General features: G+C 53.9%; 2 protein-coding genes across 2 annotated transcripts; one reads left to right on the top strand and one right to left on the bottom strand.

Moving 5' to 3' along the window:
- Nucleotides 1–416: 416 nt before the first annotated feature.
- On the bottom strand, nt 417–13,087 carry LOC138225398 (streptococcal hemagglutinin-like). Its single transcript, XM_069185516.1, has 4 exons — nt 13,058–13,087; nt 10,279–10,450; nt 5,816–8,271; nt 417–3,948 (listed from the first exon to the last, which is right to left on the bottom strand). The coding sequence occupies exons 1-3, from the start codon at nt 13,085–13,087 to the stop codon at nt 7,112–7,114; spliced, it is 1,362 nt and encodes a 453-aa protein (XP_069041617.1). The 3' UTR covers nt 417–3,948; nt 5,816–7,111.
- atp1a3b (ATPase Na+/K+ transporting subunit alpha 3b) lies at nt 6,432–25,870 on the top strand. Its single transcript, XM_069185444.1, has 21 exons — nt 6,432–6,518; nt 13,228–13,347; nt 14,721–14,780; nt 15,931–16,134; nt 16,227–16,340; nt 17,237–17,371; nt 17,503–17,620; nt 17,802–18,070; nt 18,163–18,361; nt 18,692–18,936; nt 20,231–20,423; nt 20,733–21,045; nt 21,566–21,716; nt 21,928–22,096; nt 22,215–22,369; nt 22,481–22,604; nt 23,320–23,465; nt 23,880–24,010; nt 24,375–24,476; nt 24,804–24,895; nt 25,220–25,870. The coding sequence occupies exons 1-21, from the start codon at nt 6,513–6,515 to the stop codon at nt 25,246–25,248; spliced, it is 3,075 nt and encodes a 1,024-aa protein (XP_069041545.1). The 5' UTR covers nt 6,432–6,512; the 3' UTR covers nt 25,249–25,870.

The raw sequence follows: 25,870 nt of genomic DNA, 5'->3' as shown, positions 1-25,870 counted from the left end.
GAGAGAGAAGCACAGGGAGGAGAGAGAGGAGACAGAGAGAGGAGACTCTTCCTTCCTCTTTGACATGGCAGGAGAACAGACATCCTGTGATCACACAGAGGAGAGAAAAACTGTTGAGCAGAGAAAGAGGAGATACAAGGACCCATTTAAAACACTGATACACACACTCACTGATACACACACCCACTGATACACACACCCACTGATACACACACTCACTGATACACACACTCACTGATACACACACCCACTGATACACATACCCACTGATACACACACTCACTGATACACACACCCACTGATACACACACCCACTGATACACACACTCACTGATACACACACCCACTGATACACACACTCACTGATACACTCACTAATACACACACCCACTGATACACTGATACACACACTAATATACACCCACTGATACACACAGATACGCACACTAATGCACACACTCATGCACACACTGATAAACACTGTGGTTCTGTTCACAGGTGTTCCTCTGGCTGTGACAGTGAACCCCAGGGGTACCTGTGTACAGATCCCCAGTGTGTGTATCTCTCTGGCAGACAGGACTGTGTTGGTCTATGTCAGTGACTGGGATGGTGTCCTTCTATCTCCTCTCTGTTTTCTTTCTTTCCATTCTCTCTCCCTTTCCCTCTTTCCCCTCTGTCTCAATCTCTCCCTCTCCTCTCTCTCTCCTCTCTCTCCATCTCTTCATCTCCTCTTTCTCCATCTGTCCATCTCTTCCCTCTCCATCTGTCCATCTCTCCATCTCTTCTCTCTCCATCTCTCCATCTCCTCTCTCCATCTGCTCTCTCTCTATGCCCTGAGTGATGCAGCCACTAGCTGCCGTTTCCTTGGAAACTGGTCGTCCCCAACCTTCAGCCTCCATGGCAACCGGAAAAGAACCACATCCCTGTCTGCAGGGCTAGTCTGCCCGGCAACATGCCAAGCCCCTGCACCAATCAGAGCGCCCCGTCCGCACTGCGCCCGGTGCTGGCTGCCCTGAGCTCTGAAGAACCTGCTGATCATGATTTATTACAATCTTGCCCGTTAAACTGCCTAGAAAAATTAACTGAGCTGAGACACAGAAGGACAATAATGATGTCAATCTCTAAGCTGTTCTGCATCTCTCAGTGTCCCCTGGTTCTGTGTCTCCCAGTCTTTTCCAGTGTCTCTGAGTGTCTCTTAGTATCTCCCTGTGTCTTCCAGTGTCTCTCAGTGTCTCCCAGCGTCGCCCAGTCTCTCTCAGTGTCTCCCTGTGTCCCAGTCTCTCCCAGTGTCTCCCAGTCTCTTAATCTCTCACAATTCAATTCAATTCAGTTTGATTTCTAGAGCACGTTTTACAATGGACACTGCCACAAAGTAGCTTACACATTTCTGGGCCTGAATCCCACTCTCCCCCAGTGTCTCCCAGTATCTCCCACTCTCCCCCAGTGTCTCCCATTACCTCCCACTCTCCCCCAGTGTCTCCCAGTATCTCCCACTCTCCCCCAGTGTCTCCCAGTATCTCCCAGTGTGCCTCAGTGTTATCTAGTGTCTCCCAGTTTCTCTAAGCGCATCTCAGTGTGTCCTGGTGTTTCTCAGTATCTCCGAGTCTCTCCCAGTGACTCTCAGCATGTCTCAGTGCCTCCCAGTGTCTCCTAGTGTATCTCAGTGTCTCCTGTTGTCTCCTGGTGTTTCCCAGTATCTCTCAGTCTCTCCCAGTGTCTATCAGTGTGTAGTGTCTTCAAGTGTGTGGAGGATTATGGGATATCACACTGACAGATTACCGTGGCAGCTGTCAGGGTCACCTCCAGTCACGTGATCTTGATGACAGTGGGGGTTGCCTGGCAACCATTCCCTCAGGACTTCCTGCCCTCCCCCACAGAGGGAGGGATAGAAATAGCATCTCAGAGAGAAGAGGGGGTTGACGTCCTGATACTAAAATTAAACGCAGGGTTTCACGCGAGTTTCATTCACAGAAGGAACAGGGAGATGGACAGGGGGAGGAGAGCAGTGCACAGTGGAGAGGATGGACACTGGGACAGAGAGAGTAAATCCTGACTCACTGGACACTCCAGTACATTAACACTGCACTGAGAGAGAGAGAGGGGTTAATACAGACACACTGACTGGACACTCCAGTACATTAACACTGCACTGAGGGAGAGAGGGGTTAATACAGACACACTGACTGGACACTCCAGTACATTAACACTGCACTGAGAGAGAGAGGGGTTAATACAGACACACTGACTGGACACTCCAGTACATTAACACTGCACTGAGGGAGAGAGGGGTTAATACAGACACACTGACTGGACACTCCAGTACATTAACACTGCACTGAGAGAGAGAGGGGTTAATACAGACACACTGACTGGACACTCCAGTACATTAACACTGCACTGAGAGAGAGGGGTTAATACAGACACACTGACTGGACACTCCAGTACATTAACACTGCACTGAGAGAGAGAGGGGTTAATACAGACACACTGACTGGACACTCCAGTACATTAACACTGCACTGAGAGAGAGGGGTTCATACAGACACACTGACTGAACACTCCAGTACATTAACACTGCACTGAGAGAGAGAGAGGTTAATACAGACACACTGACTGGACACTCCAGTACATTAACGCTGCACTGAGAGAGGGGTTAATACTGAGTGATTCTCTGTGCTCTCCTCTCTCTCACTGTGTCCCCTGTCCTACTGTGTGTGATTATGACTGAGGGATTCTCTGTGATCTCTCTTGCCATTATCTCTCTGTTTCCTAAACCCACTGCAAGGTCATTCCCAAGGACAGCATCATCCCAGCATCTCCTCTCTGATTGGCTGGTGAAGGCTGAGTGCTCCTTAAAGAGACAGAAGCACTTTTTATTAATGCAGAGAGAGGAGCTTCACTCAGCAATACAGTCAGACACACTGTCAAACACACACACTTACACACAGACCGACACACTATCACATACTCCAACACACACCCACACACTGACCGACACTGTCAAACACACACACTTACTTTTTGATTATCTATGAATATAGATCTATAGTGTTTAACAGTGAATATGAATGGATATTTATTAGCTATGGTAATCAACAGATATTAAAGATCTACAAATATTCACCGATTTTGGTAATCTATGAAGATTGACCGATTTGAGGTGTCTATGAATAGAAGTTGTTTAAGAGTATGGTTGTCTTTAAATACAAATTGATATTGGTTATCTATGATGTTTCCCAAGGCCTGAAAGCACATCTATTGAAAGAGATTTGCGATTCCAGTGGATTGTCTGTGACTTGACTTTGCGCATTGAGAATTCAGAACACACGCTGGCACAGCCACAGAGCCAGCGATGTGCAGAGAGACAGACCCGAGCCCAGACACACAGTCAGGGCAACGTGAGGAGACAGGCCGAGCAGGACCAGAGCCCGTCGTCATGACGATGCATCCGGGTGCGTGTCTCCACACAGAGTGCAGTACCACAGCTCTAGGGTGTCTCTCTGGGTGTGTGTCCGGTGTCAGTGTCAGACTGCTCTGTTCACTACCACAGATTTCAGCACACACACACAACCTTACACACACTGATGCACACTGATGCACACACAACTGCCACACCATGGCAAACAGGGATACTGACACAAACACCTGGAAACACACTAACACACACCAACATACCATGAGAAACAGTGATACTCCCTGACACAAACAGCCTGACACACAAGCTAATACACTGACACACACAGAGTCATGCTAACATGCACCGGAAATATGAACACACACACTGATACACAGACGGACACATACGGATATACATACTGACACACACACACTCTTGACTCTTGGAGAGTGGATCCTGGCTCCAGTCTCCTCTCCTGCCTGCATTGCACTGTTGAGCGCTGTGGTGCTGAACGGACAGCGACAGTGAGAGACTGGGAACACAGGCCAGACCTGCAGCGGCACCAGTGTGTACAGATAGAATCTACTGTCTCACACTGACGCTGTGTGTGTACAGTTAGAATCCAGTGTCTCACACTGGCGCTGTGTGTGTACAGTTAGAATCCAGTGTCTCACACCGACGCTGTGTGTGTACAGTTAGAATCCAGTGTCTCACACTGGTGCTGTGTGTGTACAGATAGAATCCAGTGTCTCACACTGGCGCTGTGTGTGTACAGTTAGAATCCAGTGTCTCACACTGACGCTGTGTGTGTACAGTTAGAATCCAGTGTTTCACACTGGTGCTGTGTGTGTGTACAGTTAGAATCCAGTGTCTCACACCGGCGCTGTGTGTGTACAGTTAGAATCTAGTGTCTCACACTGACGCTGTGTGTGTACAGTTAGAATCCAGTGTCTCACACTGGCGGTGTGTGTACAGTTAGAATCCAGTGTCTCACACTGACGCTGTGTGTGTACAGTTAGAATCCAGTGTCTCACACTGGCGGTGTGTGTACAGTTAGAATCCAGTGTCTCACACTGGCGCTGTGTGTATACATATAGAATCCAGTGTCTCACACTGGCACTGTGTGTGTACAGTTAGAATCCAGTGTCTCACACTGGCACTGTGTGTGTACAGTTAGAATCCAGTGTCTCACACTGGCGCTGTGTGTGTACAGTTAGAATCTAGTGTCTCACACTGGCGCTGTGTGTGTACAGTTAGAATCCAGTGTCTCACACTGGCGCTGTGTGTGTACAGTTAGAATCCAGTGTCTCACACTGGCGCTGTGTGTAAAGTTATAATTTGGTTATAAAATGGTATAGTATGGGCTTCTTGCTGTCTAACTCTCTCTCTCTGTAACTCAGTCCTTCCCCACCCCTCCCTCTCTTCATCTCTATCTCATTCTTTCCGTTTTTCAGACTCAGCACAGGATGACTAGAAGGTCAGGGTCACCTGACCGCTGTTGTCATAGAGACCAGGAACTGGGGATTTTTGAGAATTTTGTTTGATTACAGTGACTCTGCAGCTCTGATGATGATGATGAAGGAGTGTTAGTGTGAAGATGCAGATGAGCTGGACTGAGTGTCTCTACAGTGACTCTACAGCTCTGATGATGATGATGAAGGAGTGTCAGTGTGAAGATACAGAGGAGCTGGACTGATTGTCTCTACAGTTACTCTACAGCTCTGATGATGATGAAGGAGTGTTAGTGTGAAGATACAGAGGAGCTGGACTGAGTGTCTCTACAGTGACTCTACAGCTCTGATGATGATGAAGGAGTGTTAGTGTGAAGATACAGAGGAGCTGGACTGAGTGGCTCTACAGTTACTCTACAGCTCTGATGATGATGAAGGAGTGTTAGTGTGAAGATACAGATGAGCTGGACTGAGTGTCTCTACAGTGACTCTACAGCTCTGAGGATGATGAAGGAGTGTTAGTGTGAAGATACAGATGAGCTGGACTGAGTGTCTCTACAGCTCTGATGATGATGAAGGAGTGTTAGTGTGAAGATACAGAGGAGCTGGACTGAGTGTCTCTACAGTGACTCTACAGCTCTGATGATGATGAAGGAGTGTTAGTGTGAAGATACAGATGAGCTGGACTGAGTGTCTCTACAGTGACTCTACAGCTCTGATGATGATGAAGGAGTGTTAGTGTGAAGATCAGGATGGTGACAGGAGTTAGGAATCTGTGGCAGAGGAGAATATCTTTGCACATTTAAAGTGTAAAGTGTGGGTCTATTCTCTAACCCCAACCAGCGTGACACGTCTTGATAGATCTGATACTATGCGCCGCCGCAGCGCGCCCATTCATCCCGCGCGCTCGGGCGCGCGCCTTGCCTCGGCAGACCCGGAATTCTGCAGTAAAGGGGGCGGGTCCCACCTCGCCTCTGATTGGGCCGTCTCGGCTGCCTCTCCACGGCCATTGGACCAGGGCCCCCTCCGGTGCGTGGGCGGGCTCTGCATCCGTCGCATTGGCCAGGAGCGCAGCGGGGCGTGGCGACTGGATGTTTATGAGCAGGTCGGGGGGGGGGCAGTGGGGGAGGGGGCCGCACGAGGAAGCGCGCCTTACTCACACGCAGGGCGAGCGAGCTGCTCACCGGCCGGCGCTTCTTCCGAGCAGGCGGAGCGCTCTACGCGAGAGAGAGAGAGGGAAAAAAACAGAGAGAGGGAGAAAGAAGGGCGGCACTGCGGCAGCGGAGGGACACAGTGAGCGGCGGCGGGGAGAGGAGGCACCTTGGTTACCGGCTCATTCTGCCTGGCAACGGCGACCGGAGCGGAGGCAAGAGGCAGCGCTGACCCGTCCCCGATCTCCACCTTGAGGAGACCGCACCGCACCAGAACACAGCCGCAGCCCCGGGTCCGACTCGCACCGACCCGTCCCGACCCGACCCAGCTCGCCCGGCGCCGGAGACAGCGCGCCCCCCGTCCTCGCCCCCGCCCGCGACCTGATGCCCTTGCGGCCGCTCTGCGCTCCACCTCGCCGCCTGTGAGCCCCGAACCCCGAGCCGACCCCCGCAGCGCCCTCCCCGCCCCCGCAGAGACCCGGACATCCGGACACCCGGACCCGCAGCGCCAGCATGGGGGTAAGACGCCTGGCGGTCTCCGCCCGATTAGCGCGCAGAGCCATCTTCATCTCCATCCTCCTCCTCCTCCTGCGCCGCTGCCGTGCGGGAGGACGCGCGTCTCTGGGGGGGTCCCCCGTCCCCGCCTCTGTCCCCCGGGTGACTTTGCCTGCTCACTGCGGCTGTGTCCCCGGGTCACGTCAGAGCCGGTGACCGTGGCTCCAGACCACACGGAGACCCCCCCCCTGCAAGATAACCCCCCCCCGCCGCCGCCCCCCCCGCAGCTGGGAGGTCAGATTAGCGGCTGATGGAGCCGTTTGGCAGCGCTGCGTCTCCGGCGGCTCCCGGGATTATCGGGGTGCGGACGCGCCTGAGCGCCGGGTCTGGGGGTGACCGTGCGGAACGGGGTGCTGCGGGGGTGCGGTTGTCCCCCGGGCTGCCGCAGTGGCTCGGCCCCGGAGCCGCCGGGGGGGGGGGGTCTGCGCTGCGGCAGAGACGCGGTGTCCTCTGCGCCTCGGGGGTGCGGGGGGGACGCCAGGACCCTGGGGGTCAGGGGCTCAGGGCTTGAACCCCAGACCCGTGTCCTCTGCAGTCGTCCTCAGCCTGCCGCTGCGTCAGCACTGCGGTGCCGGCGGGTCAGTCAGGTGACTCCCGGACACCTGGCTCCCACTGCGACAGGCTGGCCGGACCCCTGTGTGCGCAGACGGACAGAGAGACCGGACACTGTGAGGACCGAGAGAGAGAGACTGGGCACTGTGAGGACAGAGAGAGAGAGGGACTGGGCACTGTAAGGACAGAGAGAGAGGGACTGGGCACTGTGAGGACAGAGGGACAGAGAGAGACTGGGCACTGTGAGGACAGAGAGAGAGAGGCTGGGCACTGTGAGGACAGAGAGAGAGAGACTGGGCACTGTGAGGACAGAGAGAGAGGGACTGGGCACTGTGAGGACAGAGAGAGAGACTGGGCACTGTGAGGACAGAGAGAGAGGGACTGGGCACTGTGAGGACAGAGAGAGAGACTGGGCACTGTGAGGACAGAGAGGAGACAGTGTGATACAGGAGAAACAGAGAGAGAGAGACTGGACTGTGTGGACAGACGGACAGAGAGAGAGAGACTGGGCACTGTGTGGACAGAGAGAGAGAGGCTGGGCACTGTGAGGACAGAGAGAGAGGGACTGGGCACTGTGAGGACAGAGAGAGAGAGGCTGGGCACTGTGAGGACAGAGAGAGAGGGACTGGGCACTGTGAGGACAGAGAGGAGACACCATAATATAACAGGCAGAGAGAGGAGAGGAGACAGTGATACAGGAGAAACGGAGCGAGAGGAGACAGTGATACAGGAGAAACGGAGCGAGAGAGAGGAGACAGTGAGATATAGGAGGCACACAGAGGGAGAGGAGTTCCGCCATCTCCCCCGCAGGCGCATCGCTGCCTCAAGATGGACTCCCCACGCCACCTGCCGCGAGTCTGCGCCCGGAGTGGGATCAGAGCGCGCGGCGCGTGGCGCCCCGCCCGGGACTGTCCGTCTGTCTGTGACCCGAGTGACCCGAGTGACCCGAGAGGGCAGCGACCCCGAGCCCCGGGACGCGTCCCCGCCGCTGGTCTCAGACCGGAGGCTGGCGAGCCGCCGGCGAGCTCGGGTGCCCCGCGACGATCAGAGCATCGCGACACGACACGACCCGACACGGCGGCGGCTCTCGCAGCTGTCGTGGCCGCGGACCGAGTCCACAGACACGCTGTCGCGGCCGCGCGGGGAGTCGCGCCGGACTCGGGTTCTGCGTTAAAGAGGGGGCGGGGCCGAGCGCGTGGAGAGAAATAATTACCATGTTAAATACTGGAGCACACTGTGACACACTATAGTAAACTGTAGTAAATACTGTACCATACTGCAGCACACTGTGACACACTATAGTACACTGTAGTAAATACTGTAACATACTGCAGCACTCTGTGACACTATAGTAAACTGTAGTATATACTGTACCATACTGCAGCACACTGTGACACACTATAGTAAACTGTAGTATATACTGTACCATACTACGACACACTGTGACACACTATAGTAAACTGTAGTATATACTGTACCATACTGCAGCACACTGTGACACACTATAGTAAACTGTAGTAAATACTGTAACATACTGCAGCACACTGTGACACACTATAGTAAACTGTAGTAAATACTGTAACATACTGCAGCACACTGTGACACACTATAGTAAACTGTAGTATATACTGTACCATACTGCAGCACACTGTGACACACTATAGTAAACTGTAGTATATACTGTACCATACTGCAGCACACTGTGACACACTATAGTAAACTGTAGTAAATACTGTAACATACTGCAGCACACTGTGACACACTATAGTAAACTGTAGTATATACTGTACCATACTGCAGCACATTGTAACACAGTATAGTAGACTGTAGTAAATACTGTAACATACTGCAGCACATTGTAACACAGTATAGTAAACTGTAGTATATACTGTACCATACTGCAGCACACTGTGACACACTATAGTAAACTGTAGTATATACTGTACCATACTACAACACACTGTAACACACTATCGTGAACTGTAGTAAATACTGTAACATACTGCAGCACATTGTAACACAGTATAGTAAACTGTAGTATATACTGTACCATACTGCAGCACACTGTGACACACTATAGTGAACTGTAGTATATACTGTACCATACTGCAGCACACTTTGACACACTATAGTAAACTGTAGTAAATACTGTAACATACTGCAGCACACTGTGACACACTATAGTAAACTGTAGTATATACTGTACCATACTGCAGCACATTGTAACACAGTATAGTAGACTGTAGTAAATACTGTAACATACTGCAGCACATTGTAACACAGTATAGTAAACTGTAGTATATACTGTACCATACTGCAGCACACTGTGACACACTATAGTAAACTGTAGTATATACTGTACCATACTACAACACACTGTAACACACTATCGTGAACTGTAGTAAATACTGTAACATACTGCAGCACATTGTAACACAGTATAGTAAACTGTAGTATATACTGTACCATACTGCAGCACACTGTGACACTATAGTGAACTGTAGTATATACTGTAACATACTGCAACACACTATAGTAAACTGTTGTAAATACTGTAACATACTACAACACATTGTGACACAATATAGTAAACTGTAGTATATACTGTACCATACTACGACACATTGTGACACACTATAGTAAACTGTAGTATATACTGTAACATACCGCAACACACTGTGGTTTAAGTATATACTATAAAACACACTGTAGTGACTGTTGGTACATACTGTTAATCACTGTAACTGTAGTGTGTACTGTTCATCTTGTAGTGAGCTGTGCGATTTACTGTAATACACTATAAACCGGCCCGCCTCAGTGTAGCTGTACTGTACTGTCTGTATCGGACCGGCCCACCTCGGTGTCTCTGTACTGTCTGTATCGGACCGGCACACCTCAGTGTAGCTGTACTGTACTGTCTGTATCGGACTGGAACACCTCAGTGTAGATGTACTGTCTGTATTGGACCGCCACACCTCTGTGTTTCTGTACTGTCTGTATCGGACCGGCCCGCCTCTGTGTTTCTGTACTGTCTGTATCGGACTGGCCCGTCTCGGTGTGGCTGTACTCTGGGTGTCAGGTGAGAGGGATCAGGGAGCCCTGAGGGTTCTGTCAGTCTAATTGCTCTCCTCATGTTGCAGCGGAGTCTCCGGTTTCAGCCGGACTGAGTTACCTGCCGGGTCAGTGACGCAGAGACAGAGCCTTTGTCCTGGGCCTTCACAGGGAGCTTGCAGGAATATCCAGTGTGCCTCCAGTCTGCTGGGGCTTTCACACTCTGATCCACTCCGGGGTCTAGTGTGGTCAGAAAGATTCCTGATGCACAGCAGTCTGATCCACTCCAGGGTCTAGTGTGGTCAGAAAGATTCCTGATGCACAGCAGTCTGATCCACTCCAGGGTCTAGTGTGGTCAGAAAGATTCCTGATGCACAGCGGTCTGATCCACTCCGGGGTCTAGTGTGGTCAGAAAGATTCCTGATGCACAGCGGTCTGATCCACTCCGGGGTCTAGTGTGGTCAGAAAGATTCCTGATGCACAGCAGTCTGATCCACTCCGGGGTCTAGTGTGGTCAGAAAGATTCCTGTGGCACAGTATACGTGTTTATTATCTATGGAATTTTTGTGTTATCTCTGTGCTTGTGTCAGCTGCTGGTATTATCTGTGTGTGACACAGAGAGTGAGCATGAGAGTGTGAGACAGTTACTCTCTCTGTGTCCAGTGGCCGCTCGCCCTCTGTGTTTCCCCGGATGTCCAGTGGTCACTCAGCCCCTCTGGTCAGGCCTGTGGTTGAACGTGTTTGCTGGCTGCTGCCTGCAGGATCTGTAATTCCAGTCTGGTGTCTGTTATTACATCCCACTGACAGGTGCTGACGCACACTCAGACAGGGACAAGCAGGTCGGGCTGCTCCTGTGGGCCTGACCCGGGTCAGGCTGGTTCCTGCTTGTAGTTCACAACCAGAGCGGGCTGGTGATTGTGACGCAGTTGGTCCGGTTCTTGTGGATCAGACTTACACAGCAGCTCAGTGAGATAGGCCTACGCCTCTTAGTCCTCTGGAATACCACATGTCCAGCGGAGGACAGGAGGCTGTTTACACAGAGGGTTGTGGGAGAGTGGAACAAGCTGCCCAGCCACGTGTTGATACCTTGGCTCCTTTCAGGAAAATGTCTGTTGTTCTAGAAGTCACTTTTGTGCTAGAATCCATCACTTCATGGATTGATTTCACACTCGTTGTGGTGCACAGACACTGGATGGATTTCAAACTGCGGGGTTCCTGATACAGACATACTTTGTGTTGTATTACAGGACTTTGCTCCTTTGTGTGTATACTGCTCTGTGTATGTATACTGCGGTGCTCTGGTGTGTGTGTACACTGCAGCGCTGTGTGTGTGTATACTGCAGTGTGTATACTGCAGTGCTCTGTGTGTGTGTATACTGCAGTGTGTATACTGCAGTGCTCTGTGTGTGTGTATACTGCAGTGTGTATACTGCAGTGCTGTGTGTGGGTATACTGCAGTGTGAATATTACAGTGCTGTGTGTGTGTGTATACTGAAGTGCTCTATGTGTATACTGCAGTGCTGTGTGAGTATACTGCAGTGCTCTGTGTGTATACTGCAGTGTGTATACTTCAGTGCTCTCTGTGTGTATACTGCAGTGTGTATACTGCAGTGCTGTGTGAGTATACTGCAGTGTGTATGCTTCAGTGTGTGTACTACAGTACTGCATGTGTGTGTATACTGCAGTGTGTATACTTCAGTGCTGTGTGTGTGTACTGAAGTGCTCTGTATGTATACTGCAGTGTGTATACTGCAGTGCTCTGTGTGTGTATACTGCAGTGTGTATACTGAAGTGCTCTGTGTGTGTATACTGCAGTGTGTATACTGCAGCGCTGTGTGTGTGTATACTGCAGTGTATACTGCAGTGCTCTGTGTGTGTATACTGCAGTGTGTATACTGCAGTGCTCTGTGTGTGTATACTGCAGTGTGTATACTTCAGTGCTCTCTGTGTGTATACTGCAGTGTGTATGCTGCAGTGCTCTGTGTGAGTATACTGCAGTGTGTATACTTCAGTGCTCTCTGTGTGTATACTGCAGTGCTCTGTGTGTGTGTATACTGCAGTGTGTATACTACAGTGCTCTGTGTGTGTGTATACGGCTGTGTGTATACTGCAGTGCTCTGTGTGTGTATACTGCAGTGTGTATACTTCAGTGCTCTCTGTGTGTATACTGCAGTGTGTATACTACAGTGCTGTGTGAGTATACTGCAGTGTGTATGCTTCAGTGTGTGTGCTACAGTACTGCATGTGTGTATACTGCAGTGTGTATACTTCAGTGCTGTGTGTGTACTGAAGTGCTCTGTATGTATACTGCAGTGTGTATACTTCAGTGCTCTGTGTGAGTATACTGCAGTGTGTATACTTCAGTGCTCTCTGTGTGTATACTGCAGTGTGTATACTGCAGTGCTCTGTGTGTGGGTATACTGCAGTGTGTATACTACAGTGCTCTGTGTGTGTGTATACTGCAGTGTGTATACTGCAGTGCTCTGTGTGTATACTGCAGTGTGTATACTTCAGTGCTCTCTGTGTGTATACTGCAGTGTGTATACTGCAGTGCTCTGTGTGTGGGTATACTGCAGTGTGTATACTGCAGTGCTCTGTGTGTGGGTATACTGCAGTGTGTATACTACAGTGCTCTGCTGTATGTATAGTGCAGTGTGTGTTGTGGTGGTGCGTGTGTTAGAGTGCCCCTTAATTAAATTGCACAGAGAGACAGTTCACAGTCAATATCTAATTAACAGGGAATATCTAGCGATGGGCTCTGCCTCCTGTCTGTGTGCCCCTCTCTCTCTCTGAGTGTGTGTGTGCTTGCTGGTCTCTGTGTGCTGATCTCAGTGTGTGTGCTGGTCTCTCAGTGTGTGATTTCTGGAGAGCTGTTCTGCTGGCTGAGTAGCCCCTCTTACTGACACCTGCTCTGCCCACCACTGTCTCATCACCAGCAGTTATGTTATTGTGCAGAGAGGAGACACAGCAGCAGTGTATTCACTGGAGCGCGCGTGCATGTGTTTCAAATATTGATATGGTTGGGTTAAGAGGAACCTTGGTGACCTGTCATTTGTTTCCCTTCCTGCAGTATGGGCGGTCGGACAGTTACCGCGTGGCTACCACGCAGGGGGACAAGGATGAGAAGGACTCCCCCAAGAAGAAGAACAAGGCCAAGGACTTGGACGAACTGAAGAAGGAAGTGCCCCTGGTGAGAGAGTCTCGTGAGCCTGTCGCTGTGACACACTGACTCAGTGTCACAGTACTGACTGACTCACTGTCACAATACTGAGTGACTCACTGTCACAGTACTGACTGTCGCTGTGACACACTGACACACTGTCACAGTACTGACTGACTCACTGTCACAATACTGACTGACACACTGTCACAGTACTGACTGACACACTGTCACAATACTGACTGTTGCTGTGACACACTGACACACGGTCAAAGTACTGACTGACTCACTGTCACAATACTGACTGTCGCTGTGACACACTGACACACTGTCACAGTACTGACTGTCTCTGTGACACACTGACACACTGTCACAGTACTGACTGACTCACTGTCACAATACTGACTGTTGCTGTGAAACACTGACACACTGTCACAGTACTGACTGACTCACTGTCACAGTACTGACTGTCGCTGTGACACACTGACACACTGTCACAGTACTGACTGTCTCTGTGACACACTGACACACTGTCACAGTACTGACTGACTCACTGTCACAATACTGACTGTCGCTGTGACACACTGACACACTGTCACAGTACTGACTGTCTCTGTGACACACTGACACACTGTCACAGTACTGATTGACTCACTGTCACAATACTGACTGTCACTGTGACACACTGACTCACTGTCACAATACTGACTGTCACTGTGACACACTGACTGACACACTGTCACAATACTGACTGTCGCTGTGACACACTGACACACTGTCACAAAACTGGCTGTCACTGTGACACACTGACTGACACACTGTCACAGTACTGACTGTCACTGTGACACACTGACACACTGTCACAGTACTGACTGTCACTGTGACACACTGACTCACACACTGTCTCAATTCTGACTGTCACTGTGACACACTGACACACTGTCACAGTACTGACTGTCACTGTGACACACTGACTCACACACTGTCTCAATTCTGACTGTCGCTGTGACACACTGACTCACTGTCACAATACTGACTGTCACTGTGACACACTGACTCACACACTGTCTCAATTCTGACTGTCGCTGTGACACACTGACACGAGCACACTGTTTCACACTGACTGACACTACGACAGACTGACTCACTGTGACAGACAGGGTTTTGAGCTCCACTCTGTCCTTCCTGAAGTTCCTCCTCAATCCACCTGGAGCCCCCGTTTCTCTCTGCGCCCCTGACCTGTGTGCACAGGGGCTGCTGTGTGCCCCCCAGGTGCGAGATGCACTTTAGTGGGGGATGAGGGGGTCCCCTACTGTGTGATAAGTGCCTGGGGATCCTTTGGGAAGAAGAGCACTGTCTGAATTCATGGAATTTTCTCTCAATCCCTCTTCTCCTGCCCTTAGACGGAACACAAGATGTCTGTGGAGGAGGTGTGCCGGAAATACAACACAGACATCGTCCAGGTGAGCTCTCGCTGCCCCCTGCTGCCGACACCGGGAACTGCGCCTGTCTGTGAGAGGCGCTCACACGTACTGCACGCTGTCAGTTTCTTTGGCTGGCACGAGTGCCCAGATATCTGCTGGAGTCGTACAGCTGGGACAGTCTGGGTATCTGTCCTTGTTCAAGGGCACAGAAGAGCAGGACTGAACCAGCATCTGCACCAGAACACACACACCCGTAACTGAACACCTTGAGCGTACACCCGCACCTGAACACACACCCATACCTGAGCACACTCACCCGCACCTGTTCACTCCTGCACCTGAGCACCCTGAGAACAAACCTGCACCTGAACACACACACACTTGCACCTGAACACCCTGAGCATGCATCTGCACCTGAACACCCTGAGCATACACCTGCGCCTGAATACACACACCTGTACCTAAACACACACCCCTGTATCTGAACACCCTGAGCAAACACCCGCACCTGAACACACACACCTGCGCCTGAACACACACACCGGCACCTGGGCACCCTGAGCACACATCCACACTGAAAACCCCACTCCCTTACACACACACCCGCATCTGAGCACCTGTGTTGTGTTGTGTTGAAGCCCAATTGTAATGACAGACAGCGCTGGAGTGATATCAGACCAGCGCCAGTGTGAGCACCCCCGCAGCGAGAAAGAAAACGCCCGTCGAACTAGGGATTGTACCTTTTTTCCATGCTTGTGCGATCCATGTAAATGTTCACATAAATATGCACAAGAAACAAACAAGGAGCAAGTCATCTATTCCTTTATCATAGTGGCTAGCTAATGTCCTCTCTATGCTAGTTAGTGTGACTTGTGGCTGTGTTTCTGCGGTGCGTAGCAACAAGGGACTGTACTCTCTGGCAGAGCAGCGTAAAGAGCTGAAATAACCGTTGCTGTGTCCATACTGCGATACTGCCATAGAAATGCCTCTGCCTCTGCCGTCTGGATCTTCGCACAGACACCTCCAGGACAGCGTCACCTCTCCAGGTGTCTCGCCCTCTCACCTGTGAGCCAGGCAGCACTTACCGGCAGTCACCCCAAGGGGGCGACACCTGGTTAACCTGCTCTTGATCCCACCCATGGGTCTGGGGGCAGCGTGTGACCAAGCCGTCTCTCCTCCTCGCCCTCAGGGTCTCACCCTGGCCCGCGCCGCTGAGGTCCTGACCCGGGACGGGCCCAACGCCCTGACGCCGCCCCCGACCACCCCCGAGTGGGTGAAGTTCTGCCGCCAGCTCTTTGGGGGCTTCTCCATCCTGCTCTGGATCGGCGCCATCCTCTGCTTCCTGGCCTACGGCATCCAGGCGGCCACTGAGGACGAGCCCGCCGGGGACAATGTGAGTCCGCCAGCCAGCCGCGCCCGCAGTGTGGCCCCGGCCTGGGCGCGGAGCGGTCACTAACGCGCCCTCTGCCCTGTCTGTGCCCTCAGCTGTACCTGGGCATCGTGCTGTCCGCCGTGGTCATCATCACCGGCTGCTTCTCCTACTACCAGGAGGCCAAGAGCTCCAAGATCATGGAGTCCTTCAAGAACATGGTGCCTCAGGTAGGCCCTCTGTCCCACAGCTACTGTCCTGAGTCCTGTCTCCCTCTCTGTGTCTGGGGTACGCCCTCTGTCCCACAGCTACTGTCCTGAGTCCTGTCTCCCTCTCTGTGTCTGGGGTACGCCCTCTGTCCCACAGCTACTGTCCTGAGTCCTGTCTCCCTCTCTGTGTCTGGGGTACGCCCTCTGTCCCACAGCTACTGTCCTGAGTCCTGTCTCCCTCTCTGTGTCTGGGGTACACCATCCTCCCTCTGTCCCACAGCTGGGGGAGGAGCTGAGCTGCAGGAGGAGGAACTGGGGTTTAGGAGCAGGAGCAGGGGAATAGGGAGAGGAGCTGGAGTGTAGGGGAAGGAGCAGGGATTGAATCAGCAACAGGACCAGCAGAACCCGAGTCAGAATATTGGTCAGCTCCCCACAGGGAGAGAGAAGAGAGGGAGTTATCCTGGACTCAGGGCTGTCAGGTAGTTTCAGGGTTAGAATACTGTGCTCAGAGCTGGTCAGCTCCCCACAGGGAGAGAGAAGAGAGGGAGTTATCCTGGACTCAGGGCTGTCAGGTACAGTGTCAGGGTTAGAATACTGTGCTCAGAGCTGGTCAGCTCCCCACAGGGAGAGAGAAGAGAGGGAGTTATCCTGGACTCAGGGCTGTCAGGTACAGTGTCAGGGTTAGAATACTGTGCTCAGAGCTGGTCAGCTCCCCACAGGAAGAGAGAAGAGAGAGAGACTTGTTTCCTGGGCTCAGACGGGGCTGTGGAGCTGAATCTCCTCAGTCCAGGACAAGGGCGTCTGAGAGACCGGAGCGGGTCCGAGGAGAGACAGACAGGGGGTCTGGGGTGTCGTGAGGACGGGGAGCGGGGACACCCGGTCACTGCCCCATGGTGTCCCTGGCTGTGTCTCTGCAGCAAGCCCTGGTGATCCGCGAGGGAGAGAAGATGCAGATCAACGCGGAGGAGGTGGTGGCTGGAGACCTGGTGGAGGTGAAGGGGGGAGACAGAGTGCCTGCTGACCTCCGCATCGTCTCCGCGCACGGCTGCAAGGTACTGACCCCTCGGTCGCCCGCTGGCCCGGCCAGGCACTGCAGGAATACATACTCTACACACACAGGCCACTCTGGACAGCTGTGCCTGTGTCCGAGTGATTGACAGCTGTGTTCCCTGTCTTCCGACAGGTGGATAACTCCTCCCTCACTGGCGAATCAGAGCCCCAGACCCGGTCACCTGACTGTACCCATGACAACCCCCTGGAGACACGGAACATTGCCTTCTTCTCAACCAACTGTGTGGAGGGTACGGTCACCATGGCAACTGCATCCCTCTCTGTCAGACCGTCCCTCTTCCCTCTTCCCTCTCCCTGTCCCTGCTCTCTGCCCGAAGGAGAGGTTTTGTTTGGATCAGGGTTGGCGCTGTGGGTGCTCTCACACACACACGCTCCCTCCTGCCTCTCTCACCCGCGCCCTCTGTCTCCCAGGCACAGCCCGCGGGATTGTCGTCGCCACGGGCGACCGCACGGTGATGGGCCGCATCGCCACTCTGACATCGGGGCTGGAGACGGGCAAGACCCCCATCGCCAAGGAAATCGAGCACTTCATCCACCTGATCACGGGCGTGGCCGTCTTCCTGGGCATCACCTTCTTCATCCTGTCCATTGTGCTGGGCTACAGCTGGCTCGAGGCCGTCATCTTCCTCATCGGCATCATTGTCGCCAACGTGCCTGAGGGACTGCTGGCTACAGTCACTGTGAGTGTCAATACTGGCCCTGCCTGTCTCTCTCTCTCCTGCCTCCTACTGGTCCTGTCTGTCTCTCTCTCTGACCTGTCTCTCTCTCTCAGGTGTGTCTGACTCTCACAGCGAAGAGGATGGCTCGGAAGAACTGCCTGGTGAAGAACCTGGAGGCCGTGGAGACTCTGGGCTCCACCTCCACCATCTGCTCTGACAAGACCGGCACCTTGACCCAGAACCGCATGACTGTGGCCCACATGTGGTTCGACAACCAGATCCACGAAGCTGATACCACTGAGGACCAGTCAGGTACACCAGTATACACCAGTACAGACAGCACTGAGGTCCAGTCAGGTACACCAGTACACACCAGTAGAGACAGCACTGAGGACCAGTCAGGTACACCAGTACACACCAGTACAGACAGCACTGAGGAACAGTAAGGTACACCAATACACACCAGTAGAGACACCACTGAGGACCAGTCAGGTACACCAGTATACACCAGTACAGACAGCACTGCGGACCAGTCAGGTACACCAGTACTCACCAGTAGAGACAGCACTGAGGACCAGTCTGGTACACCAGTACTCACCAGTGCACACCAGTCTCACTCTCTCTCCTGGTCTCCCTGGGCAGGCGCCTCCTTCGACAAGAGCTCGGCCACCTGGGTGGGGCTGGCGCGGGTGGCGGCGCTGTGCAACCGCGCGGTGTTCAAGGGCGGCCAGGACGGCCTGCCCATCCTGAAGCGGGACGTGGCGGGAGACGCCAGCGAGTCGGCGCTGCTCAAGTGCATCGAGCTGTCCTGCGGCTCGGTCAAGGCCATGAGGGAGAAGAACAAGAAGGTGGCGGAGATCCCCTTCAACTCCACCAACAAGTACCAGGTCAGCTCACGGACAGTACAGCCCCCTGAGAGTACAGCCCCCCCACAGTACAGCCCCCTGAGAGTACAGCCCCTTGACAGTACAGCCCCCCACAGTACAGCGCCCCCACAGTACAGCCCCCCCACAGTACAGCCCCCTGAGAGTACAGCCCCCCCACAGTACAGCCCCCCCACAGTACAGCCCCCTGAGAGTACAGCCCCCCCACAGTACAGCCCCCTGAGAGTACAGCCCCCTGAGAGTACAGCCCCCCACAGTACAGCCCCCTGACAGCACAGCCCCCTGACAGCACAGCTCAAGGACAGTACAGCCCCCTGAGAGTACAGCCCTCTGAGAGTACAGCTCACGGACAGTACAGCCCCCTGAGAGTACAGCCCCCTGAGAGTACAGCCCCCCCACAGTACAGCCCCCTGAGAGTACAGTCCCCTGACAGTACAGTCCCCTGAGAGTACAGCCCACTGAGAGTACAGTCCCCTGACAGTACAGCCCCCCACAGTACAGCCCCCTGACAGCACAGCCCCCTGACAGCACAGCCCCCTGACAGCACAGCTCAAGGACAGTACAGCCCCCTGAGAGTACAGCTCACGGACAGTACAGCCCCCTGAGAGTACAGCCCCCCCACAGTACAGCCCCCTGAGAGTACAGCCCCCTGAGAGTACAGCCCCCTGACAGTACAGTCCCCTGACAGTACAGCCCACTGACAGTACAGCCCACTGACAGTACAGTCCCCTGAGAGTACAGCCCACTGAGAGTACAGCCCCCTGAGAGTACAGCCCCCCCACAGTACAGCCCACTGAGAGTACAGCCCCCTGACAGCACAGTCCCCTGAGAGTACAGCCCCCTGAGAGTACAGCTCAAGGACAGTACAGCCCCCTGAGAGTACAGCCCTCTGAGAGTACAGCCCCCTGAGAGTACAGCCCCCCACAGTACAGCCCACTGAGAGTACAGCCCCCTGACAGCACAGTCCCCTGAGAGTACAGCTCAAGGACAGTACAGCCCCCTGAGAGTACAGCGCTCTGAGAGTACAGCTCACGGACAGTACAGCCCCCTGAGAGTACATTCCTCTGAGAGTTCAGCCCCCTGAGAGTACAGCGCTCTGAGAGTACAGCCCCCTGAGAGTACAGCCCCCTGAGAGTACAGCCCCCTGACAGCACAGTCCCCTGAGAGTACATTCCTCTGAGAGTACAGTCCCCTGAGAGTACAGCGCTCTGAGAGCACAGCCCTGTGAGAGTAGAGTACACTGGGCACAGACTCTGCCAGTGAGTGCCACACACTGACCCCTTCTCTGCCTGTCCAGCTCTCAGTGCACGAGACAGAGGACCCCAACGATAACCGCTACCTGCTGGTGATGAAGGGCGCCCCCGAGAGAATCCTGGACCGCTGCTCCACCATCATGCTGCAGGGCAAGGAGCAGCCCATGGACGAGGAGCTGAAGGAAGCCTTCCAGAACGCCTACCTGGAGCTGGGCGGCCTGGGCGAGAGGGTGCTGGGTGAGTCTGGGGGTACAGGGGTACAGGGGTGCTGGGCGAGAGGGTGCTGGGTGAGCCTGGGGGTACAGGGGTACAGGGAGCTTGGGAGAGTAGCCCATGGACGAGGAGCTGAAGGAGGCCTTCCAGAGCGCCTACCTGGAGCTGGGCGGCCTGGGTGCTGGGTGGGCCTGGTGTCAGACTGGGGAGACTGGGGACAAGGGGATACTTTGGGCACAGGAGGAGACTGGGGAGATACTTCCACGCCTGCGGCCTGCGGACAGAGGGAGACTGGGGGAGACCGCGCCATGACCCCCTCTCTGTGCGCCGCAGGCTTCTGCCACCTGCTCATGCCCGAGGACCAGTACCCCAAGGGCTTCGCCTTCGACTGCGACGACGTCAACTTCCAGACGGACAACCTGTGCTTCGTGGGCCTGATGTCCATGATCGACCCGCCGCGCGCCGCCGTGCCTGACGCCGTGGGCAAGTGCCGATCGGCCGGGATCAAGGTCATCATGGTGACCGGCGACCACCCCATCACCGCCAAGGCCATCGCCAAGGGCGTGGGCATCATCTCCGAGGGCAACGAGACCGTGGAGGACATCGCTGCCCGCCTCAACATTCCCGTCAGCCAGGTCAACCCCAGGTAACAGCTGTCGTACACACACACCTGTACACACACACACACCTGCATAAACATACACCTGTACACACACACACTCCTGCATATACATACACCTGTACACACACACACGTACACACACACACTCGTACACACACACACCTGTACACACACACACTCCTGCATATACATACACCTGTACACACACACACTCGTACACACACACACACTCCTGCATAAGCATACACCTGTACACACACACACACCTGTACACACACACACTCATACAAACACACTCCTGTACACACACTCCTGCATAAGCATACACCTGTACACACACACACACACTCGTACACACACACACTCCTGCATAAGCGCACACCTGTACACATACACACACACACCTGTACACACACACCTGTACACACACACCTGTACACACACTCCTGTACGTACTCCAGCCATCACAGACACGCTCACTGGCACACCTGTCATGACTGAAGCGCCTGTGAGCTCACCTGGACACACCTGTCCCTGTCCCCAGGGATGCCAAGGCCTGTGTGATCCATGGCACCGACCTGAAGGACTTCTCCCAGGAGCAGATCGACGAGGTGCTGAGGAACCACACTGAGATCGTCTTCGCCCGGACCTCCCCCCAGCAGAAACTCATCATCGTGGAGGGATGTCAGAGACAGGTAACCTTTCCTGTCTGTCTCTCAGGGCAGTGTTAATGTACTGGAGTGTCCAGTCAGTGTGTCTGTATTAACCCCTCTCTCTCAGTGCAGTGTTAATGTACTGGAGTGTCCAGTCAGTGTGTCTGTATTAACCCCTCTCTCTCTCAGTGCAGTGTTAATGTACTGGAGTGTCCAGTCAGTGTGTCTGTATTAACCCCTCTCTCTCTCTCAGGGTGCTATTGTAGCAGTGACAGGGGATGGAGTGAACGACTCTCCAGCCCTGAAGAAAGCTGACATCGGTGTTGCCATGGGGATCGCAGGTTCGGACGTCTCCAAGCAGGCAGCTGACATGATCCTCCTGGACGACAACTTTGCCTCCATCGTGACCGGAGTGGAGGAAGGTGAGAGGGGCTGGTCAGTGCGAGGTGCTGGCGGTGTGGTCACCGTGTGTCTTCTGTAATCCTATCTTTACATCTGTGTGTGTCGTGTAACCCTGTGTGTGGATCTGTGTGTGCGCAGGACGTCTGATCTTTGACAACCTGAAGAAGTCCATCGCCTACACCTTGACCAGCAACATCCCTGAGATCACTCCCTTCCTGCTGTTCATCATGGGTAACATCCCCCTGCCCCTGGGCACCATCACCATCCTGTGTATCGACCTGGGCACCGACATGGTGAGACTGCACTCTGCATACTCACACTGTACTGTACATTCTCACTCTGTGCTCCCCAGGTACTGTACATACTCATGCTGTACTCACTGTCCTACTGTCCCTCTGCCCCAGGTCCCTGCTATCTCTCTGGCGTACGAGGCAGCGGAGAGTGACATCATGAAGAGACAGCCCCGCAACCCCCGCACAGACAAGCTGGTGAACGAGCGGCTGATCAGCATGGCCTACGGACAGATAGGTACGGCCTGAGGTCACGGTGAGGTCAGGGCGACATCACAGTGCAGCCTGAGGTCACGGTACTGACATCACAGTACAGCCTGAGGTCACGGTGAGCTCAGGGCGACATCACAGTGCAGCCTAAGGTCACAGTACTGACATCACAGTACAGCCTGAGGTCACGGTGAGGTCAGGGCAACATCACAGTGCAGCCTGAGGTCACAGTGAGGTCAGGGCGACATCATAGTGCAGCCTGAGGTCATGGTGAGGTCAGGGCGACATCACAGTGTAGCCTGAGGTCACAGTGAGGTCAGGGCGACATCACAGTACAGCCTGAGGTCACGGTACTGACATCACAGTACAGCCTGAGGTCACGGTACTGACATCACAGTACAGCCTGAGGTCACGGTGAGGTCAGGGCGACATCACAGTACAGCCTGAGGTCACGGTACTGACATCACAGTACAGCCTGAGGTCACGGTGAGGTCAGGGTGACATCACAGTACAGCCTGAGGTCACGGTGAGGTCAGGGTGACATCACAGTACAGCCTGAGGTCATGGTACTGACATCACAGTACAGCCTGAGGTTACGGTGAGGTCAGGGCAAAATCAGGTGCGGTCAGGCTCAGGGAGGTCATGGTGACGTGCGGTCAGGCTCAGGGAGGTCATGGCGAGGTGCGGTTCAGTGATTTAGTGCAGTGCCCAGTGTCTCCAGGCCTGACTGCCTCTCTCTGCAGGAATGATCCAGGCGCTGGGCGGCTTCTTCAGTTACTTCGTCATCCTGGCAGAGAACGGCTTCCTGCCCTCCCAGCTGGTGGGCATCCGGCTGAACTGGGACGACCGGACCAACAACGACCTGGAGGACAGCTACGGCCAGCAATGGGTCAGTGTCGCCCGGCCGGCCTCCCCCTCTCTCTCAGCAGCAGCTCCAGCAGCAGCCCAGTGCAGTTCCTGGGAATTAACCCCCCTGTCTCTCTCTCGGGCTCAGTACAGTGTCAGTGTATTAACCCCCCTGTCTCTCTCTCAGGCTCAGTGCAGTGTCAGTGTATTAACCCCCCTGTCTCTCTCTCGGGCTCAGTGCAGTGTCAGTGTATTAACCCCCCTGTCTCTCTCTCAGGCTCAGTGCAGTGTCAGTGTATTAACCCCCCTGTCTCTCTCTCGGGCTCAGTGCAGTGTCAGTGTATTAACCCCCCTGTCTCTCTCTCAGGCTCAGTGCAGTGTCAGTGTATTAACCCCCCTGTCTCTCTCTCGGGCTCAGTGCAGTGTCAGTGTATTAACCCTCCTGTCTCTCTCTCAGACCTATGAGCAGAGGAAGATCGTGGAGTTCACCTGCCACACGGCCTTCTTTGTCAGTATCGTGGTGGTGCAGTGGGCCGATGTCATCATCTGTAAAACACGCAGGAACTCTGTCTTCCAGCAGGGCATGAAGTGAGTCCGACCCCTCACTGGGTCTGCTGGCCTTCTGTCTGTCTGACTCGCCCTGCCCGTCTCTCTCCACCTAGCCCTGTCTGTGTGTCTGACCCTGCTGTCTCTCTCTCTCTGTGTGTCTGACCCTGCCTCTCTCTCTCCACCTAGCCCTGTCTGTGTGTCTGATCCTGCTGTCTCTCTCTCTCTCTGTGTGTCTGACCCTGCCTGTCTCTCTCTCTCTCTGTGTCTGACCCTGCCTGTCTCTCTCTCTCTGTGTGTGTCTGACCCTGCCTGTCTCTCTCTCTGTGTGTGTCTGACCCTGCCTGTCTCTCTCTCTCTGTGTGTCTGACCCTGCCTGTCTCTCTCTCCGTCTCTCTGTCTGCAGGAATAAGATCTTGATCTTTGGGCTCTTTGAGGAGACAGCTCTTGCAGCCTTCCTGTCCTACTGCCCTGGGATGGATGTGGCACTCAGGATGTACCCCTTAAAGTGAGTCACGCCAACCCTCCCTGAACCCACTCACTGTACCTGACTTCCCCATTCCTGTGAGCAGCTGGTGCAGCCCGAAGGAAGAGGAAGTGGGCTGTTCCATTCCCCTGGGGGGGTTCACGGCTGCAGACACACGGGCTGTTCCATTCCCCTGGGGGGTTCACTGCTACAGACACACGGGCTGTTCCATTCCCCTGGGGGGGTGGGGGTTCACGGCTGCAGACACACGGGCTGTTCCATTCCCCTGGGGGGTTCACTGCTGCAGACACACGGGCTGTTCCATTCCCCTGGGGGGTTCATTTCTCTCCCCTCTGTTTTCCCCCACAGGCCCAGCTGGTGGTTCTGTGCGTTCCCCTACAGCTTCCTCATCTTCGTGTACGATGAGATCCGGAAACTCATCCTGCGCAGGAACCCTGGAGGTACGTCGCTGACACACACACTACACATACACTGCACACACACTAACACAGACTTACACACACACTGCACACACTGACACATATAATACACACTATAACACACTGCACACTGAAACACACATATAGAGATACACACTATAACACACTGACACACACACTGCACACAGACACATATAGAGACAGACTACAACACATTGACACACACACTCATATAGAGACACACTACAACACACTGACACACATGGCTGACACATGCTTGTACCTGAGACATGAACACTCATACTCACACTCTCTCTCCCTCTGTCTCTCTGTCTCCCTCTGCAGGCTGGGTGGAGAAGGAGACCTACTATTAAATCAACAAACCTGTTCGAACCCACCCCCCCCTCTCCGACCCCCCCGTCTCTCTCTCTCCCCCCCCCAGACTCTCACAGCCCCCCGCGGGCGGACTCTCCCCCAGGACCCGCCACGCCGCTGCCCCCTGTCTGGGGTGGGGGGCCATCATTTTTATTATTCGGATCGTTCTTGTGCGGTATTCTTTCGGGGCGTGGAGTGAGAGCTATGTTCCTCTTCCACTCGACATGACGAAGCACACCCCTCGACCCCCTCGTCCGCCGTCTGTGTGCGCTGTGTGCATCTCCCCCCCCCGCCCTCCTCTTCCTCCCCCCCTCCTCGGTGAAGATCAGTCTTTCTCTGTGTTCTAGGAAAACAAAATCTATTTCTCTCCGGGTTTAATCAAAGAATTTCAAAACGAAAATAACTTATCGAGAATCGCAAAAGAAAGAGTCTTTCTTTTCCTCTGTTGGGTCCCCCGCCTTCTGTGGGCGCTGTGCAGGAAGAAGGGCTCTGGGCTCCGGGCCCAGCCCGGCCCGGCCCAGCCCTGAGCCCGTCTCCGCCAGCCCGAGGCAGCGCGTGAGGGAAGAGCTGTCGCACAGAAGCGGATCCAACGCCAATAAACATCTAGAACATTTAATACAA

This window comes from Lepisosteus oculatus, chromosome 27, assembly GCF_040954835.1.
Source record: "Lepisosteus oculatus isolate fLepOcu1 chromosome 27, fLepOcu1.hap2, whole genome shotgun sequence".
Lineage (NCBI taxonomy): Eukaryota > Metazoa > Chordata > Actinopteri > Semionotiformes > Lepisosteidae > Lepisosteus > Lepisosteus oculatus.
The sequence above is the reverse complement of the archived record's forward strand: the minus strand, read 5'-3'. Positions and strand labels throughout refer to the sequence as shown.

Bases quoted from the DNA above. Each gene is read 5' to 3' on its own strand.
- atp1a3b (XM_069185444.1), top strand. The intron at 22,097-22,214 runs GTGAGAGGGGCT...GTGTGTGCGCAG, and splicing joins CGTGACCGGAGTGGAGGAAG to GACGTCTGATCTTTGACAAC. The intron at 24,896-25,219 runs GTACGTCGCTGA...CTCCCTCTGCAG, and splicing joins CCTGCGCAGGAACCCTGGAG to GCTGGGTGGAGAAGGAGACC.
- LOC138225398 (XM_069185516.1), bottom strand. From the start codon at position 13,087: ATGAGACAGTGGTGGGCAGAGCAGGTGTCA. The intron at 10,451-13,057 runs GTAAGAGGGGCT...TGACCACACTAG, and splicing joins GGTGGGCAGAGCAGGTGTCA to ACCCTGGAGTGGATCAGACT. The intron at 8,272-10,278 runs GTAACTCAGTCC...TCTTTAACGCAG, and splicing joins CTGCGTCACTGACCCGGCAG to AACCCGAGTCCGGCGCGACT.